This window comes from Tyto alba, unplaced genomic scaffold (assembly GCF_018691265.1).
Source record: "Tyto alba isolate M040663 unplaced genomic scaffold, T.alba_DEE_v4.0 Super-Scaffold_41, whole genome shotgun sequence".
Taxonomy (NCBI): domain Eukaryota; kingdom Metazoa; phylum Chordata; class Aves; order Strigiformes; family Tytonidae; genus Tyto; species Tyto alba.
The window spans coordinates 416,146-434,601 of record NW_024881317.1 but is presented as its reverse complement, the minus strand read 5'-3'; the positions used below and the strand labels follow the sequence as shown (position 1 = coordinate 434,601).

Here is an 18,456-nt window from a genome sequence, read left to right as displayed (position 1 = left end):
AGGGCAGCCCCTTCCCCCAGGCCCACGGAGCAGGCAGGTCCTTGTCCCCGTCCCGTGGAGCTGCAGGCAGACCCGGTGGGACCCGGCGCCGCGATGGCCGAGCCCCGCGCTGCGTCGCGGCGTGGGAGCCCTTGTGCCCGGGAAGCGCCGGCAGCGTGGGACGGTGCGGGGGGAAGCGGCGAGCTCTGAGCTGGCGAGTCCAGGCAGGTTTTCCTCCCCCCCCCCCTCCGCGGGCACCGGCGCTGCCTCGCTCCCAGCTGGACCAGCGCACCGATCTTCCTGCCCAGCCTGTTCTGGGACATCAAAAAAGCCACCGGAGGCCTTGGCTGGTGCCCTGCCAGCAGACACAGCCCCCCCCCCCCCCCCCCCGGCGAGCAGATACCATCAGCACCGCGGGGCACCGAGCTGGAAGGGCTGGCACCACCGGGAGCAAGGAGCCCGGTACGTGAGAAAGGGCCGCGCCGGTGCCCCGGGACAACCGTCAGCCATTCCGCCCCGGCCGTCGCCTCGCCGGCGCGGTGGGAGCGCGGCCGGGGGCTCGCTGGGGTGCGGGGGCCGTTGCCCGCGGCTGGCTGCGGCCCAGGGCAGAGCCTGACGGATGAACAGACACAAAGGGAGGCAGAGGTAGCCGCTCGCCTGCCCTGGATTTCCCTTTGTGCCCCTCGCTCGCTCGCAGAGCCCTTTGTGCGGAGAGCAGTCCCGGGCTGAGAGGAGGGAGGCGGCTGGCGGAAAGGGCTGTCACCGAGCGGGACGGGGGGACCCGTCCCCCGGGGCCGCGGCTGGCACGCAGGCAGAGGGGCCTGGCGGGGAGGGGGCCGGGTCCCCAGCACCCCCCGTGGCACCCGTCCCGCGGCGCTGCCGGAGCGGCCCCCTCCGCTGTCCCCGCAGCGAGACAAAGGCGGCACAGAGCAGGGGGTGAAACCAGAGCCCTTTATTTGTGTCCTCGCAGGAGCAGAGGGAGGAAGAGGCCGGAGCAGCTGCTGAGCCTGAGCCAGAGGAGGGGGCAGAGAGGGAAAGAGAAGGACAAGGAGAGCAGGGCCCCAGCATGGTCAGTGCCGAGGCAGCGTGGCGGGATGCTGCTGCTGGGATGGCACAGGTGTGGTGCCTTTGGGTTATTGCTGAGAAAGGGGCCCCTGTTTGGGATATTGCTCAGAGAGAGGGATCCCTGTTTGTGCTGTTGCTCAGAGAAGGGATCCCCAGTTGGGTTGTTGCTCAAAGGGATCCCCGTTTGGGTTATTGCTCAGAGAAAGGGATCCCCAGTTGGGTTATTGCTGAGAGAAAGGGATCCCCGTTTGGGTTATTGCTCAGAGAAAGGGATCCCCAGTTGGGTTATTGCTGAGAGAAAGGGATCCCCAGTTGGGTTGTGCTCAAAGGGATCCCCGTTTGGGTTATTGCTCAGAGAAAGGGATCCCCAGTTGGGTTGTTCCTCCAAGGGATCCCCCTTGCAGCAGGGAGGCCCCCTGGAAGACGGGCGAGCTGGGCAGGGGGAGGCAGCTCCCTGCCTGCTCGTGGAAGGCACAAATCGGTGCTGAGGGCAGAAAGGGGCTGGGCTCGGTGCAGCGTGTGCCTCCCCCCACCCACAGAGCTGCCCGTGGTTCGCATGAGGAGTTAAAAATCCGATCCTGGGAGAGTAGAGCAGCGGCAGGCAAGGCAGCTCAGCTTCCCAGGGCCCCACCGCTGCAGAGGGGTCTGCCGGGCCGAAGGGGGAGCAGGAGGGTGTCCTGCCCAAGGCACTGTGCGGCACCGCCGGGCTGGTGCGGAGCGGGGGCCTCTGCCCCGCTGCTTGCTGAAAGAGGAAATGTCTGAGACCACGAAGAGCTGCAGCAGTCGGAGGAGCAGTTCTGCTGGGGAGCCGCAGGGCTCTCACAGGACGATCTTGAAGGAGCTGCAAGAGACACGGCAGGTTCTGCACCTCCTCGCTGGCTCACACGCAAGTGGCTTGCAAGCTCCCCGTGCGACAGTGAGGCAGTGCCGGTACGGGAGAGGCTCTCTGCAGAGCTAGCACGGGATGCAGAGCCCCTCAGACAGGGTGGCCTTGCCTTACTGCCACCGAGAGCTCTGCCCCAGTGCCAGCGCAGCGATCAGAGTGGGCCAACCCCCCCAGACAAGCCCCCCGGGACAAGCGGTGCCACTGGAAACCACCGTACCTGGCGAAGTCCGGGGAGCGGGAGACGGTGTGCTGGAACTCGGAGAGGTTGATGGTGCCGTCCCGGTCGATGTCGGACTCATCCAGGATCTGGAGGGGAGGGAAGGGCGAGTGGTGAGCTCAGTGTGGCCGGGGCTGCGCAGCGGCCCGTGCCCCACCTGACCGTCCTCACGTTTTGGATGAGCTGCTCCATCTCCGCGGTGCTCAGCCGGGACTCCTCGCCTTGCCCGGTCAGACAGTTCACCACTTTCTCCAGGTCCTTTCTGTCCAGAATCCCATCAGCATCAAAGTCTTTGGGGAGAGGAAAGACACATTTCAGCAGGGCCGCAGCGACCCCAGAGAGTCACAAGCACCCGCGCTGGGCGAGGAGAGGGCCTGGGTGACCTGCACCAAACCAGCAGTCCCCACAGTTCCCAGCCCTCCTGCCCACCCCCCGCCGAGGTGCGGGGACCCCAGGACGTGGCACCCACCCCCCGGCTTTACCAAAGATGCGGAAGGCGTAGTAGGATTTGATGTTGACGGTCGCGGAGTCGCTGAAGACGCTCAGCATATCGAGGAAGTCTTCGAAGGACATGCTGCCGTCGCCGTTGCCCGAGGTGGAGAACACGTGGCAGATCTGGTGCTGGAAGGGGTTCGCCTGCCGACAGAGGAAGGGGCTCAGCGCAGGGCTGGGCTGCGCCGGGCCGGCCCGTGGCAAACACCGGCCACGGGCTCGTGCCCACCCCGGGGAGCAGCAGCGCGTCCCGGTCTGCCAGGCACCGTACCCGCAGCTCCGGCAGCGTCAGGATCTGGCTCTTGGGGACCCGGGCGGAGCCGGCGCTCCCCCTCTCCTCCTTTGGCAGCAGCTCACTGAACCTCTTGTAGGCACTCGAGGAAGCGAGAACAAGGGGGTGCTCTGTGGCGGGAGCGGGCAGCTCTTCCCAGCGCTGCACCGAGGCGGGCGGCCCGTTTCCCACAGCTCCTTGCCAGCGGTGCGCAGAGCCGGCCCGGGGGGGGTCCCCCCCACCGCTCCCGGGACCCCCGCGGCTGGCAGCGAGGGCGAGGAGCCTGCCCACCCAGCCGGCTGGGACGCGGGAGGGGGACAGAGCCGCCCCCGGGCCGGCCCCGTTCTGCGGCGTGTCCCCATCCAGGCCCCCCGCCCTGTGCCACCCGCAGCACCCCCAAACCTTTGCCCCCACAGCCCGGGCGGCAGGGAAAGGTCCCGCGTGGGATCGGCAGCTCCTGCTCGGCATGGAGCGGATCCTCAGCACAGGGGAAGCCCCGCAGCGGGGCCGGGGCCTGCCGGGACCCTCTGTGCCCCCCCAAATCAGAGACACCCCCCCCCACCACCACCACCCCGGGGGGGCCGAGGTGTCCCCGCTCCCTGCCCAGGGCAGTACTTACAGCAGGATCTCCTGCTTGCTCAGGAAGGTCAGCTCCTGCGGGGAGAGCGCCGGTCAGCACCGGGGCAATCCCCCCCGCCCCGTGAACCCCCCCAACGGCCGAGCCCCCCGCCCCCCCCACAACGGCCGAGCCCCCCGCCCCCCCCCCCCCCCCCCCCAACGGCCGAGCTTCAGTCCCGGGGCCGGTTTCCCCACGACCGATCCCCCCCGCTCCCGGTGCCGGTGTGTGCCCGTGTCCGTGTCCGTGTCCGTGTCCGTGTGTCCCCACCTCATACTCGCCCAGCGCTTCCTGCGGCAACAGGCTGGCCGAGCCCCCCATGGCTGCCCGCGCCGCTTCCGCCTCGCACGTCACTCTTGCCGCTCCCATGGCAACGCCCCGCCCACCCGGGAGGCACAGCCCCGCCCCGCCCTCGGCACCCAGGGGGACACGTGGAGGGGGGGGAGTTATCCGGGGGAGCACCGGGGGTGACGCGGGGCGCACCGGGAGGGGGAGGAGGAGGAAGAGGAGGGGGAGGAGGAGGAGGAAGAGGGGGGGGAGGGAGGGCACCGGTCCGCCCCCGCCCCGCCCCAGCACCCGGCATGGCGGCGGCGGGCGAGGAACCGGGCGACCCGAGCCCCGAGGACTTCGTGTACGGGGAGGAGGACTTCGTCCTGCAGGCAGCCGGCTGGGAGGGCGACCCGGGCTCCGCGCCGTCCCGCTTCGACCGGGCGCTGCTGGAGGGATGGAGCGACAGGATGGAGCGGGGCCTGTTCCGGTACCGGCTGGGGCCGCTGCCCACCCGCGTCCTGCCCGGCCCCCTGGGCCTCCTGGCCCAGCTCAACGAGCAGCGCGGCGCCGCCCGCCGCCCGCCGCAGCCCGTCCTCAGCCTCCGCCAGCCCTTCGACCCCGCCGCCTTCAACTTCACCCGCCTGCGCCCCGCCGAGCTGCTGCTCCGCCTGCGCCGGGCGGGCCCCGGCCCCGCCGCCCCGGACCCGGTCTGGGTGGCGATCAACGCCAGCCCGCTGGACCGGGGCCACGTCCTGCTGCTGCCGGAGCCGGCGCGGGGGCTGCCGCAGGCGCTGCCGGCCGCGGGGCTGCGCGCCGGGCTGGAGGCCGTGCTGCTCAGCGCCCACCCGGGATTCCGCCTCGGCTTCAACGGGCTGGCGGCCGGCGCCTCCGTTAACCACCTGCACCTGCACGGCTTCTACCTGCGCCGCCCGCTGCCGCTCGAATCCGCGCCCGCCCGCCCGCTCTGCCCGCGCCGCCGCCTCAGCCTGCTGACCGGCGTCCCGGCGCCCGCCTTCCTCTTCTTCGCCGCCGGTCCCGCCGCGCTGCCGGCGCTGGCGGGGGACGTGTGCCGGGCGGCGGAGCACCTGCGGGACCGCGGCTTGGCTTACAACGTCTTCGCCACCCGGGGGGACCCGCCGGCGGGGGGGGGGGGCGCGGCGGGGCGGGGGCTGCGGGTGCTGCTGTGGCCGCGCCAGCCCCGCTTCGGCGCCGAGGCGGGCGCGGGGTTCGGCGTGGCGGTCTGCGAGCTGGCGGGGTTCCTGCCGCTGCCCGCCGCGCCGCTCTTCCGCGGCATCACCGAGACCCAGGCGCTGCGCGTCATCCAGGAAAGCCTCCTGCCGGAGCCGCAGCTGCTGCGCCTCGGCGGGGACCTGCTGCGGCTGCTGGAGGGCTGAGCTGCGCGGGGCCGGGGCCAGGACCGGGGCCGGGACCGGGACCGGGGCCGCTCCCCGCACCGGGACCGGGGCGTCTGCCTTCCCGCCATCCGCCAGGGGGCGCTGCGCGGCGGCTGACCACCGGGAAGAAGGAAGGGGGCCTCTCTGGCTGGCAGCGCCCGGGTCTCTATGCCCTTTGGGGAGGAGTCTCCCGTGGCTCCGCCCCCCGCCCGCGCGGGCCCCCGCCCCGGTCGCCATGGGAACGTGTCGCCTCCTCCCCCGGGCGGCGGGCGCGATGGAGGCGGGAGGCGGCGAGGAGGGGGGGTCAGCCCCGGGACCCCCCGCCCCGGGACCCCCCGCCCCGGGACCCCCCGCCCCGGGAACCCCCGCCCCGGGACCCCCCGCCCCGGGACCCCCCGCCCCGGGACCCCCCGCCCCGGGACCCCCCGCCCCGGGAACCCTCCGCGGCCGCCCCCTCGGCCCCGAGCCGCGGAGGAGGCGGAGGAAGCGCAGGCGAGTGCAGGAGGGAGGAGGCCGCAGCGCCCCCCCCCCCCCCCCCTTCGGCAGGGCCCGGCCCGCTGTGCCCGGGATCCGCCCGTCTGTCCGCCCGTCTGTCCGCCCGTCGGTCGGCGCCCGCCCCGTGTTCGGTACCGGGCGGGGCGGCGGGAGCCGGGGCGCTGCCCTGCTCCTCCCCCGGGGCAAGGCTCGGCCGGGCCCTCCGCCCCCGCCCCGGGGAGCCTTTCCAGGGACCTTGAAATCAGAAAATAAACGCTCTTTCCCTTAAATTGTCCCTCTAAACCCAAGCCCGACGCGCCCGGTGGGTGCTGCGCCGCGCCCGGGCCCGGCTGAGCACCCGCTCTCTGCTCTTCCCCTTCCAGCGCTCCCTCCATCAACCTGACCAGCTGCAAGTACGAGAGCGGTGAGTCCCGGTGCCGCAGCGTGTCCCTCGGCCAGCCCACCCACGGCGAGCGCCCGGTACCGAGTTAACGGGGAGTTAACGGGGCGCCGTCGCTCCCGCTTCACGCACTGACTGGTTGCGAGCGACTTGGGGCCCCCCGTGGAAGTTGGGAAGGTTTTCCCGCTGTGCACTGAGGTGCCCTCTGGTTTACGAGAGGCACGAAACGCGCGGCAGCAGCGCGAGTGCGTCGGCCCTCGACCACCCACCCGCCAGCACCGGCGAGAAGGGTTCGGTCGGGGGCAGCTCCGGTGCAGAGCTGGTACCTGTGCTCGGGGAAATGGCCTGAGAGGCTCCACTCCTGAACGTGAAGCCGGTGGTGGAACAGGCAGGATCGGTATCCACAGCCTCTCCCTTCGCCGTCCATCCCCGGTGACGTGCTCCAGGGAGCTCGTTCCCCTCCCCTGCCTTGCTCTCCTTTGCTGCCACAAACTGGTTCTTAAAAGAACCGGCTCCTGTCGTTTGCTGGGTGCCGTTGGCCGGTTTGCTGACGGCTGTTCCAGCACTGCAACCACGTTTGCGTTGCCGAAGGTTCGCAGCCTGCTCAGCTGCGCCGGGAAGGCGGAGGGGCAAGAGCCGCGTTTGGCCCCGGGCCGTGCTCGGGTTTTTTTTGGCGAGGGGAGGTGGGTGGGGACCCGCAGCAGGACCCAGAACCGCTCCGCAACGGTTCCTAGGCTTCATCGCCTCCCCAGCCCCCCGAGAGGCCAAATTCAGAACCAGCACCAACACGAACCACCCCAGCAGCAACCTTCTGCTCCAGGTAGCTTTTGATTTCGAAGGTGACACTCATACCTTTGGAAGACTTGTATCTGCCCGCGCGGTGTCAGACCCACGGCGCGTTCACGCCTGCTGTAGTTCAGCAGGTGCTGTGGGACCCCGAGGCATGTGGGCTTAGGGGGCTGATAGCTCCCAGTACGCTAGCAGCCAGAGACTGGGGTGAGTTTAGCTGGGCAAAGCTTGTATTCCTGACACCCCCTGAAGGGCCCCGCCAATGCCTCCCGTCTCTGAGAGTGGAACTGCGGCCTGGAGAAGTTTGTTCCACTCCTCCGTCTCTGGTTACTTTGGGGATTTAACATCCCTGGCGCTCACGTCCTCTGCCTGGCCCCTGTCGTGTGCTTGCTTTGGTACAGTGCGGCGGGCAGCACGGTGCTGCGGGCTGAAAGAAGTGGGAGAAAACGAGGAGTGGACGGTGTATTGGACGGACTACTCGGTCTCTCTGGAGCGCGTCATGGAAATGAAGCGGTTTCAGGTAAATACCCCCGGGTAAAGGCAGCCCAGCAGGAAGAGCTCAGGAGGGAGGGTGAGAGGGGGGCTGTTAGTGGAACAACGTGTTGCAGAATGAAACCGAAGTGTCCAAACGAGCACCCGTGCCCCTTTCTCTGCGTCGGTGCCAGGGGCTGCAGGTTCACAGGCCTTTGCTTCTGCCGTGTCGCTGGTACGGCGCCGTCAGCAGCGCCTTGGCAGTCAGTAGCGTGAACTGGAAAGCCGCCAGCCCCTTTAATGCAGCATGAAATAAATGGTTCTTGATGACAAACAGCTCCCTCCCTGCATCCGTGATACTCTAGGGAGGGAGAGATGGAACGAGCAGATAAATCACACGGTGAAGTTCAGATAAAGCAGTCGTAGCGTAATCTTGTCCCCCCTCAGCAGACGTTCAAGGCAATCACAGGCCCAGCTTCCCGTTCTGCCCGCCGGTTTCCCTGCACGCAGGCTTTCCTCGGGTCTCAAGGAGGATCCCTGCTGTTCCTTTGCTGATTCTGTTTTTCATCTGCACCTCTTTCAGAAAATCAACCATTTCCCAGGCATGATAGAGATCTGCCGTAAGGACTTGTTGGCTCGCAACCTTAACCGCATGCTCAGGCTCTTCCCCAAGGAGTACAATATATTTCCCCGCACTTGGTGCCTGCCAGCTGAGTGAGTGATACGCACTAACGCAGCCCAGAACAGGGGTATGAAATGAGGAAGTGGGAGCCTCTATGCTTGACAGCCAGGGCTGGGTCGGGGATGCCTGGCCGAGATCTTATCTCTTGGCCTGGGCCTGCAGAACCTGCCCTGGAACTGAGCGGGGTGTTGAGACAGGCTTCTACTTTCACACATCTTTAATTCCTATTAGACTGGATGGGCCCAAGGAACGGTGTCCTCTGCGATGCACGCCTTGCTGCGGGGCAGACCGCATGCGGAAGGGCTAAATCTGGGCAGAGGGACCCACCTGTAGAGCCAAAGGGCGGTAGTGGGCACGTGGAAGGTGTCTCTGCAGCTCCGGGCTGCCTGGCAGGCTGCCTTCCCCACCGGCGCTGTCGGTGCCCATCGCCTGCCGGAGGGGGCAGGGGTCCGGGGCACGAGGCCGTTCCACCCCGCCGGCTGCGATGGCTGCCTTCACAGCCCCTGCACCTCTGCTCCTGCTGCAGCAGAGCACACAGATGGGAGAGGAGGTCACTATGCTAATACGTATACAACTAGATGCAAACCATCACCGAATTCCTCAAGCTTTGGGGCAGAAGGCCTGGCTTCTCCGATCACATACGGGCAAGCAGTGATAGAGACGTAGCTGAAAGAGGCCACGGGGCACTCGAAGTTTGGGTGGTTGTAAGGAGACAAGATACCCATTCTTAGACAGATTTTACTCTTACCATTTCCTGAAGACCTCAAAGAAGGGCTCCCGTCACCTGTTCTGTAGCTGGATTCTCCTCATAGTTAGAATGTTTTTCTTAATTTCTGACCTAAAGCATCTTCGCTGAAATACCGGCACTGAGGACTTCTCCCGTTTGCACTGGCCCTGGAGAACAGTGGTTTGCTGCGTTCTGCTAATCGTGTGTCATGTCCAGGACGGCTGTTGCCACGTGTCCTCTCAGCCTTCCCACTTCTGGAGAAGACGGACCTAGTTCTCTCATCTTTCTTTCCAGGCTGCGTTTCCCGGACTCGGATCGCTCTTGGCACTGTTTTCAGGGATTTGTCCTGTTTGCCCCTCTCTTGCCCTAAATGTGGTGCCCGCTAGAGAGACGGTGCTTCTCCGTCTACAGCAAAATACCGAATTGGCACGTGAGCTTGACACTTGAAAGCACTGTGCTCGCACGGGAGCTGCTCCTGCAGCTCAGCCCTGTAACGTGATGTGGGAGCTCAGCTGCCGCGCCTCTGCGCCCTGGCCGTGGCCTCCCGCCTGCTTGCTGCTGAGCTGGCCTAAAAAGGGATGGGAAGGCTTGCAACCTCCTCCTCTGCAGCCAGGGCTTGTTTATTTTCTCCTGCTCTCTCTGTGGCAGCAGAGCCGTGATCTCACTGGCTCCTGTGTGCGCAGTGGTGACTTGCTTCCTGTGAACCTCCCGGGAGAGGTGGAGATGTGTGCAAGCAAAAGGTGGAACCAGGAGAGCTTTGTCAGGTCGCACAAGGGCCAATTTCTAACCGATCAGGCTGGGAATAGGTGCGCTGTTCCTCTGCTGCACAAGTTTGGTCTGCACTGGCCCATAGTTTGAGTACCTAACTGTTACGAGAGAATTCAGGGGCTGTTTTTTTGCAGCTTGTAACAGCCGCCCCTTTCTTGCACAGCTATGGAGATTTCCAGGCCTACAGACGCATGAGGAAAAACAGAACATTCATCTGCAAGCCAGACAGCGGCTGCCAGGGGAGAGGGATCTTCATAACACACAATCCCGAGGAGATCAAACATGGAGAGCATATGATCTGTCAGCAGTATATCTCCAAGGTAGCGGGGAGAGTCTCGAAATACAGGTGGAGGATTGCAGCCTCCTGGCTCTTCTGACACCCCGCATCCTCCTTGTCTCCTGTGCCCGGGTGCTGGGGGGGCTGCAGCGCAGCGGGGGCACAGGGAAAGCTTGCCTGCTGCCGAGCTGCCAAGGAGCAGCACAAGCAGTGCAGATAGAGCAGCCAGCCTCAAGGAACTGGCAGCATGCCTAGCAACGTTTCTTTATCTCATGCTTGCTCCTGCCTTTTTTCTCACAGCCGTTCCTTATTGACGGCTTTAAATTCGACATGCGTATCTATGTGCTGGTTACATCTTGTGACCCGCTGAGGATTTTTGTCTACGAGGAGGGTCTGGCCCGGTTTGCCACCATGAGGTACATCGATTCCAGCAGCAGAAACCTGGTAAAAAAAGGGAAGTTTCCAAAAAAACTTGCATAGTATCTGCAGGTGTTAGTCCCTAATTTGCCCCAGGGGCATCCCAGACCTTGAAAAGACAGGCAACGGTGGCTTTTGTGGGACCCAACTTTCTTCTTTCCTGTTCTCTCCTCCCTCTGCACCTCCCCCTCCTCCTCACAGGAGGTATTTCAGGAGTGTCTGGAGTATATCTACTCCCAGGCCCCATGTCTGGGCTGTTTACTGGCATTATCACAGAGTCAGGGAGTTGTTTTGCTTAGAAGGAACCTTGGAAGGCCTCGAGTCCAACCTTCTGCTCAAAACCAGGTCGACAGTAAATTCAGATCTGGTTTTCTTGGGGTTTCACCCAGTCAGGCATTGAAAGACTGCAAGGTTGCCCACGGTGTTTCGGGGCAGCGCTCCTACTGCTTCTGCCCTTCATGAGCGTTCTCACGTCCACACCATCCCTCGTCTGCCTGTGCTTCAGGCGGAAAAGAGGGACCTGGGGGCTGTCTGGTGGTACTGGCACAGGCTAGGAGAGACAGGGAGGGGACCTGGGAAAGCAAGGTGCGGAGTATGGCCGTGCCCACCTCCAAGCAGGGGTCTGTAACCTGTAAAATCCCACAGCGTTGGGTTGCTGTGCTACAGTCGCTGCCTGGCCCGAGACACCCCGGGCTTCTGGCTGTCTCCTGCCTGGCCCAGAGCTGCCTGGCTCTATGCCCTCCCTCACTCGATACGTGCATGGCTTGGAGAGGTCTTCTGCTTCGGGTGAACAAAGGAGGAGGAAGAATCTGCAGAAATTTGCTGCAGCTTCTGTCCCGAGGGGTCCCTTGCTTACTGGTGAGGCCACGGCTGGGATGGCATTTGCGGAGCTGACTCCCGTGCTCTCCCCCAGAGACGAGGACAGAGGTGTGGAGAGGGCCAAGCTCTGTTAGCTCTAAATTCTGGCTAGGGAGGGACTCGCCAGCACAATTAACTCCTTGCTGCAAGTTGCCGCCAAGAGATGGAACCAGGGGAAGCTGGTGGCTAGATTAGTGCTAATGAGGCTGTTGCTATTTACACTCTGGGGTTAAGAGTAAATGAAAGTCTCTTGCGGTTCCTCTCTCAGGGTGATATCTGCATGCATCTGACCAATTATGCTATCAACAAACATAACGAAAACTTTGTCCAGGATGGCACGGTGGGCAGTAAGAGGTATTGTCTTGTCCAGGTACCGCAGTGCCCGGTGCACGTCCTGCAGGGACACTGGATTACTGCCACCTTTCTGGGGGGCAAACGTGGTATCACAGGTCAGCTCTTATTGTCTCCTGTCCTCCACACAGGAAACTGTCCACCCTGAATGCCTGGATGACAGATAACAACTACAACACAGCAAAGCTCTGGGAAGACATTGAAGATATTATTATAAAGACTCTTATTTCAGCTCACCCTGTTGTGAAGCACAATTACCAAAGCTGCTTTCCGAACCACACGACTGGCTCTGCCTGCTTTGAGATACTGGGTTTTGATATTTTGCTAGACAGAAAGTTGAAGCCGTGGCTGCTAGAGGTGAGGAAGGAGTCTCCTGCTGTGTTGAAGCAGCTCTGGAAGCAGCAGGTAGCTGAGAGCTGGCTTGTCTCCGGGAGGCTCCAGAACAAGGGGTGGTGGGATGAACAGAGCTCCTTTGATTAAAAAGGGCCACCTCATTTGTGAGATTAAGCAGGCTGTAATGACGAGTAGCCAAGCAACCTGCTGTAGGCCCAGTGGGATCCAAGAGCCCATTCCCTGCACACCCTCCCTAACGGCAGGGAGTTTCCTGGACTTTGGGTCTCCCTGGCCTGTAGCATCATCCCGAGTTCCTGACAGCTGCCCCGCGCCTGCAGCCCTGCGGGGTGCGGGGCCTTTCCGTCACTGTTAGAGGGAGGAACGTCCACGGAAAGCGTGTGATGGGGCAGACTGTGAGCTGGCAGCGCCTTCTGGGACCTGGGGCTTGCCAGGTTAGATTAGCCGCTTGTTTTGGCAGGTGAACCACTCTCCCAGCTTCACCACAGACTCTCGCCTAGACCGCGAGGTGAAGGATGCTCTTCTCCGTGATACCATCAACCTGATAAATTTGCATGCCTGCAACAAAAGGAAGGTGCTGGAGGAAGACAAACAGCGGGCGAAGGAACGGCTCCTCCAGGCCCATCAGACGCTCCGTGCAGCCAGGTATTGCTCTTCCCCATAGTGCTGCAGTGAGCAAAGGTGGGGTGTGGCGCAGCAGGATAAAACTGGGGCTGGTGGTCTCCAAAGTAAAGCTCCCAGGGGCCGGGGCTCTATACAGCCTCTGAGAAGAGAGCTCCCAAGCCATCTGCATCCCGCAAGGGAGAGCCAGAGCTCATCTCTGGGTGCTAGGAGATCTGAGACGCCTGGTGCTCTAGGCTCTGTACAGAGTCATCCCCATCGAGCTGCGCCTGCTCGTCACGTCCCTCAGTGCCGAGGGCAGTGCCGGCATCCCTGGGCTCACAGTGACGCTGGACGGACAGACTGCAGCACTGCTTCGGGGACCGAGAGCTCCCGGGGGCACGGAGCCCTTCTCCAGAGCAGGGTTCCTTTCCCAGGGCTGAGAGTTTCCCTCCCCCGCCTTCTCCATCTGCATGTCCTTTCACGATTAATTAACCTACACAAGGATGCTCTGGAGGCCAGGTTGGCTAAGCCTGCTGCCTGCGCTTTTACTGCCGTGCAGGGCGAGGCAGGAACTCCCTCCAGCTCCCGCTTTAATTAGGAGACCTGAGATAACTCTGGGCTGCAGACACCGAGCGTCAGCCTGTACCGTGCCTGCCCGTGCAGCCCCAGCAGCACGGGTGGCAGACAGGCCCCGGACGGGCACATCTCAGCTGAACCCCTCTTGTAACTGGGTTGGTTGTGTGAAAAGGCTGAGGGGCAGGGCGCGAGCCTGGGCGGCGGGGGAGAGGGCTGGGAATGCCGCCCCAGTGCTCCGCAGGCGGAGGATGAAGAAGTTAGGGGTTGTGGTGGCTCCCTGCAGCGCACCCAGGTGAAACCAGCTCCCAAACGGGGCAAGACGGGGGAAAGTGCTAGCTAGGTCCGTGTCCCGCAGCCAGGACAGCACGCGGAGGCTCCTGTCGCAGCTCCCTGCCTCCGCTTTCTCCCGGTTTGCAGACGCGAGGAGTTAGAGAGCAACCAGGCTGCCTGGCTGTCTCGGGCAGAGAAGTACGAGAACTCGCACCTGGGCCGTTACCGGCGCATCTATCCGGCACGTGGAACAGAGAAGTACGAGCCATTTTTCAAGCAGAGTGGCTCCCTCTTCCAGGAAACAGCCGCGTCCAGAGCACGGGAGGAGTGTGCCAGGTACGCTGCTCCTGCCGCAACCCCGCTGCTCACGCCGTGGCACGGAGACCGCTTGCTTCTGGTCCCTTCTTGGGAGCGGCTCTGCGGCTCAGCGGAGGTAAGCGAGCCGGTGAGAGCTGGAAGGGAAGGAGCCTGCGTGTGCTGTGTCACCGTGGCAAAGCACCTTCCTTGCGCACGTACCCTCGAGAGGCAAGCGCAATATTCCATCAACTTTTGGACTCTGGAGGCACCACGTCACAAGTGTCCTCCACCCTTCTGGCAGGCACTGCCTAATGCAAAGGCATTTCTTACAGCAGTGAGAGTCGCTTTTAAAAGCACTCCTGGCCCATTTCTTGGCACACTTCTATTGTGGGCTATTCACTACAGAACTTCGGACTGCAGTAAAATGTCCTTGGATTGAAGGCTTCATAATAGCCTTTTGCTATAATGGCTTTTATTGAACCAGTGACTAAGACTACTGTTCTATGGCAGGCAGCAACTGGAGGAAATTCGCCTAAAAAAAGAAAAGTTGGAAGCTGTTACTAAGAAGAAGAAAAGAGAGAGGAAGGAAGAGCTGCATGGAGAGTCAGCTGGAGACAAATCCCAGATCCATAATAAAACCACAGCCCCTACCACTCGCCTCACCTATAGCAGTACCAGGATGTGGGATAGAAGGGTACCCTGCTCTTGTCCACAGGGCTCTGAGGGGCAATGACGGGGCTCTGGGAACAGCGCTGGGCCGTGGGTGTCTCCCAAGGAGCAGAACTGGGGGGCTGGACTCCCCTTCACGGAGTCGGGAGAGTTGTCAGTTTGTGCTGGGACGCGCTTGCAAGCACCAGTGTTGTCCCTCCCCTCGTGTGGCTCCCGCCGGGACCTTCACCGCAATCCCCCCCAAAGCCTGTGGTTCTCCCCAGGGCTCGGAGCACTCTGTGGCTTTGCCTCTCGCGCACGTTACTGCAGCTTCAACTTCGCTGTAACTCAGGTCTTTCTTTCCCAAGATACAACGCATGCAGTACGACTCTATGCAACCCCAGGATATTGTGGAGAATGAGGAGAAGAGGAGAATAAATGCCCTTCTGCAGCGCGAGAACCTTATCCGAGGCCTGGGCATCATAGACCAGCTCTGCCAGCTGCTCCCCACAACCAGCAGACCAGCCGACACCCAGACATCCTGCGCCGTTCTCCCCACGAGCCAGGTAACTGAAGATTGCCCACATCCATCCTGCCAGGCCGACCTAGGAGACAGCCACTCGCGGGAGGACCGTGAGGATTGAAGCACGGGCACTGAGCATCTCTGGTGTGGCTCAGTTAAATGAGATCCAACGTAGTGTCCGGGCCCGTGGGCTTTCATACAGTTTCTGACTTTGTCCCTTTCGCAGCGGGCGTGCTGGGGGTGTGCCAGGCAGCTGCGTAGAGCCCCTGCACGCCCCGACGACCCCTCTCCCCTGTATTGCAGAGAACAGACCGCCAGGATATTGCCTTTCGGACACCGCTGTCCCCAGCATGCAGCTTAGTGTGAGCTGCTGCTTCGGGGCGGTAGCGTCATTCTCCCAGCTGAAGAAAATTAATTCCTAGGTAGGGTTAGGAGCACTAACGTGCTAGTAGGAGTGGGTTAAAGGGGCGCACACAGCAAAGGGGGACTGAAGGGAAGTCAGTGGATGGCTAAAAAAAAAACCCGAAATATCTTCAGGTGAATTCTGCACTGCAAACAACGCCTCTCCCTAAACATCTTGCCTTCTACACTGCGCCACTCCCCACACGGGGAAGGTGACGGGTTAGTGAGTTAGTGCACATGCCTAAACCCCGTGGGGCTCAGCCCTCGGTCTGGGGCTCAGCCCTTGGTCTGGGGCTCAGCCCTCGGCCTGGGGCTCAGCCCTCGGCCTGGGGCTCCCTCTTCAGAGTCATCCTCGCCCTGCAAGAGCACACGACGGTGTAAACCCTCGGCGCCGCTGCTCCCGCGCCCCAGACTGTCGCGAAGTGCGCAGCCGAGGAAAGCTGGGCTTCGCAGAGGATGGACCAGGGGAGCCGGGGTTTGGACCTCGGCTTAAATGAGATGTGCGTGGTTGTCCCAGACTGAGCCTTGGCTACCACACCAACCCCCAAACCAGGATTCCAGTCTAAAACCAGAGGAGGAGGAAGCCTGCAGCCCGCTGTCTGTGTGCTCCGTGAGGCTCCAAGCGCTGTTCTGGAGCACTGATGGTGGCCGTCACCTGCTGTGTCGGGGACCTGCAATTAATGAAAAACTGTGCAAGGGCCGTTGCCTTCCAGTGGCACCATCTGTTTCCAGAAAGGCAGCCTTGGCTGGGTGATGCACTTTAGAAGGATGTTGACAAACTCAAGGCACCAGAGTTGCAGGAATTATCCAGGACCTGGGACTCTTCTAGTACCTTACAAGAAATTGGAAATAGTCCATTTAATTTAACAGAGGAAGTCTCAGATGGGATTTGATCTGTAAGAACTGATGGTAGCTGCCTTTTCCTCCACTAGACAAAGCAGGATGTAACCTGAAACCCAAACTCTGCCTGAAATCTGGGTAATTTTTTCAGCAACAAAGGGTTACCTGGGGGTGGCTCAGGTCCTTCATCACTGGGTCTTGGCATGTCTTTCCACGAACCCTGCTCCAGCTCAGCCCGGTGTTACGGGCGGAGGACGGGGCCCTCGGCGCTGCTGCAGCTGCCGTCACCTCTTCGATGGTTTGAACCTGGGACGGCAACTGCGGCGTGCCTGCGGAGAGGGCGCCGGGCGACGCTGCTTTAACGAGCGCCTGTAGATGATTAGAGAAGGCTTCTCCCCCCCCCCCCGTCGCTGGCCAAGCCCTCCGGAGCTAAGCCGCGGCCGCTCTCTTCCCTTCCAGCCGCAGTTCGTCTGGGATGTGCTCAGGGACCAGGAGGCCCAACGCTTAATGACGCCCATCCCCTCCTCGCTCCTGGGAGGTCCGGTCCGGCCTTCGGGACGGCGGTTCACACGCAAGCCCGCAGCCAACGCCGAGCTGCCGGCCGGCCTGGGCTCGGATCCTGCCGCCGCGGGCACCCTCTCCGTCCGAGGCCAGGGCATCCCTTACCGTGAGCAGCACAAGGTGCGGCAGAGCCTGCGGGCGCAGGACGGGGGCTGGCTGTGGGGCCGGGCAGCACGGACCCAGCCCTGCCCCGAGCCCGGGGGGCTGCAGGTGAGAGGCCGGCGGCTACCTGGTGCTGGACACAAGGCTGCAGGCTGCTGTGAGTACGTGTTACCTTCCTTTGGCGCCCAGTGTCGGCATTGCGGAGGCTCAGCTCGGTGAGCCAGAGCCGTGGGCAGACACGTGGGAGCTGTGGGTGTTCCCAGGGTGGGAGGAGCGGGTTAGGGGGGGAGCTCAGAGCCCCTGGGGTGCTCGGACCCCGCAAAGGGGACGCCGCGTCCTCTCTGGGAACTGGTGACTGCTGGAAGTCTCTGCCTGGCACTGGTAGCGTCCCACTTGCAGGGGCAAGGAAGAAAGTGGGTGTTTTCCCAGGACCGAGGGTTGTTGTGCGGGGATGGGGGAGCGTGAGAAGCCCCGAAGCACTTGAGAGTCGGGTCAGAAGCGCAGCAGAGACAGCCAAAGGGGCGCGTTAGCTGTGGGGAGTGTGGAGGGGACACTTGGTGACACAGCATGGCCCCCAGCCCCTCCCCGGGCCTCGCTCATGCCACGCTGCTCCCCGCTGCCCCCGCGCTCCCACTGCCCACCCCTCCACCCAGCCCTGCCCGCCCTCCCTGGCTCCCCCCGCCACCGGCTCCAGCCCCTCTGCAGCCGTGGGGGCAGAGGGGGTCTGCCAGGGGGCTGTGGTGCTCGGCCCCACCATCGCGGAGGGCGGCGCAGCACGCTGCTGCCGGTGTCTGCCCGCCCCCCACGTCTGCCCGTGCTCTTGCAGGTGAAGCTGGCAGGCTGTCCTCCCACGCAGGCAGCTGCCACCCGGGGTCCCCGGCCAGCGTGGGGAAGGTGCCAGGCGACGGCATCTTCAGCCCCGCCGCGGTCCGGGTCTCCGCCACCGCCCACGTGCCGCCCACGCGTGTCTCGCACACGCGCAGCGTGAAAAGCACAGGTAGCGTGGCAGAGGGGATGCCCACGCTCGGCCTACCTCCCCGTGGGTGCTCGCTGAGGAACCACGGCTGTCACAACGGGGCCGGTTGTCTGCCCACCCCCCCCCCCCCCACGGAGTGGGGTCTGGGGGTCCCCTCACGCGTCCTGCTGCGCACCCCGGCCTGGTGCCTGCACCCCCTGGGTGCCCCCCGAGAGGCTGCCCCGCTCCCTCGTCCCCCGACCACCCACCCGGGACCGGGACCCCGAGGGGGGGGGGGGGGACGACACCGAGACCCCGCCGGCCCCGCCCCGCCGCCGGCCCCGCCCGGTTTGTTCCCCGGTTCCCGGCCATGGCGGCGCTGCTGCGGCGGGGGCTGCGGGCGGCCGCGCTCCTCACCGGGACCCCGCGGCGGGCGGCGGCGGCGTGGCCCGGGGACCCGGAGCCACCGGAGGAAGAGGCCGAGAGGTGCGGGAGGGGCGGCCGCGGCGGGGGCCGGGCCCGGTGCCGGCGGGGGGGGGGGGGGGGTGTTTCTCACGTCTCTCCCCCGCAGGGCGCGGCGGCGGCGGGCGGCGGCGAAGCTGCGGCGGGAGCTGGGCGGCGGCGGCGCCCCCGAGCGCACCCTGACCCGGCAGGCCATGGAGCAGATGCGGTGAGCGGCGGGGCCGGGACCGGGACCGGGAGGGAAGGGCCGTGCCCCGGTGACCGTTGCCGTCCCCCCGCAGGTTCCTGCGGCAGGAGCTGCCCGAGGAGTGGCCGCCGGAGCGCCTGGCCCGAGGATTCGGCGTCAGCCCCGACGTGGCGCGGCGGGTGCTGCGGGGCCGGGGATGCCGCCTCTCCCCGCGCCGCCGGCAGCGGCAGGACGAGAGGGCGCTGAGCGCCTCACCGGGGGGGGCCCGGGAGGTG

The 18,456-nt window shown here is 64.2% G+C and overlaps 3 protein-coding genes and 2 long non-coding RNA genes across 13 annotated transcripts; 2 read left to right on the top strand and 3 right to left on the bottom strand.

Moving 5' to 3' along the window:
- Positions 1–916: 916 nt before the first annotated feature.
- CIB1 (calcium and integrin binding 1) lies at positions 917–3,970 on the bottom strand. The gene is made up of 7 exons (XM_042803962.1): positions 3,797–3,970; positions 3,530–3,564; positions 2,911–3,013; positions 2,630–2,783; positions 2,319–2,437; positions 2,148–2,236; positions 917–1,885 (listed from the first exon to the last, which is right to left on the bottom strand). The coding sequence occupies exons 1-7, from the start codon at positions 3,893–3,895 to the stop codon at positions 1,864–1,866; spliced, it is 621 nt and encodes a 206-aa protein (XP_042659896.1). The 5' UTR covers positions 3,896–3,970; the 3' UTR covers positions 917–1,863.
- Positions 3,971–4,102: 132 nt separating this feature from the next.
- Positions 4,103–5,322, top strand: GDPGP1 (GDP-D-glucose phosphorylase 1). The gene has a single exon (XM_042803961.1). It carries the CDS (start codon positions 4,108–4,110, stop codon positions 5,188–5,190), a length of 1,083 nt encoding a protein of 360 aa, XP_042659895.1. The 5' UTR covers positions 4,103–4,107; the 3' UTR covers positions 5,191–5,322.
- Positions 5,323–5,578: 256 nt separating this feature from the next.
- Positions 5,579–18,393, top strand: TTLL6 (tubulin tyrosine ligase like 6). Of its 9 annotated transcripts, none has more exons than XM_032982572.2 (14): positions 5,579–7,373; positions 7,908–8,038; positions 9,665–9,821; positions 10,079–10,222; positions 11,322–11,407; positions 11,536–11,761; positions 12,216–12,400; positions 13,352–13,540; positions 14,012–14,195; positions 14,518–14,715; positions 16,374–16,734; positions 17,404–17,574; positions 18,104–18,202; positions 18,276–18,393. In XM_032982572.2, the coding sequence occupies exons 1-13, from the start codon at positions 7,116–7,118 to the stop codon at positions 18,175–18,177; spliced, it is 2,364 nt and encodes a 787-aa protein (XP_032838463.2). In that variant the 5' UTR covers positions 5,579–7,115; the 3' UTR covers positions 18,178–18,202; positions 18,276–18,393. The 9 variants fall into 9 exon arrangements, with proteins under 9 accessions (XP_032838463.2, XP_042659880.1, XP_042659877.1 ...); XM_042803946.1 differs by having other exon boundaries at positions 5,579–6,088; positions 7,255–7,373; positions 18,104–18,389; XM_042803943.1 differs by having other exon boundaries at positions 5,579–6,088; positions 6,799–7,373; positions 18,104–18,389.
- Positions 13,929–14,524, bottom strand: LOC116959055. Its single transcript, XR_004405610.2, has 2 exons — positions 14,165–14,524; positions 13,929–14,033 (listed from the first exon to the last, which is right to left on the bottom strand). It is a non-coding gene; the product is annotated as an uncharacterized LOC116959055 (long non-coding RNA).
- On the bottom strand, positions 15,261–16,380 carry LOC122154563. The gene is made up of 2 exons (XR_006166598.1): positions 16,080–16,380; positions 15,261–15,906 (listed from the first exon to the last, which is right to left on the bottom strand). It is a non-coding gene; the product is annotated as an uncharacterized LOC122154563 (long non-coding RNA).
- Positions 18,394–18,456: the final 63 nt, after the last annotated feature.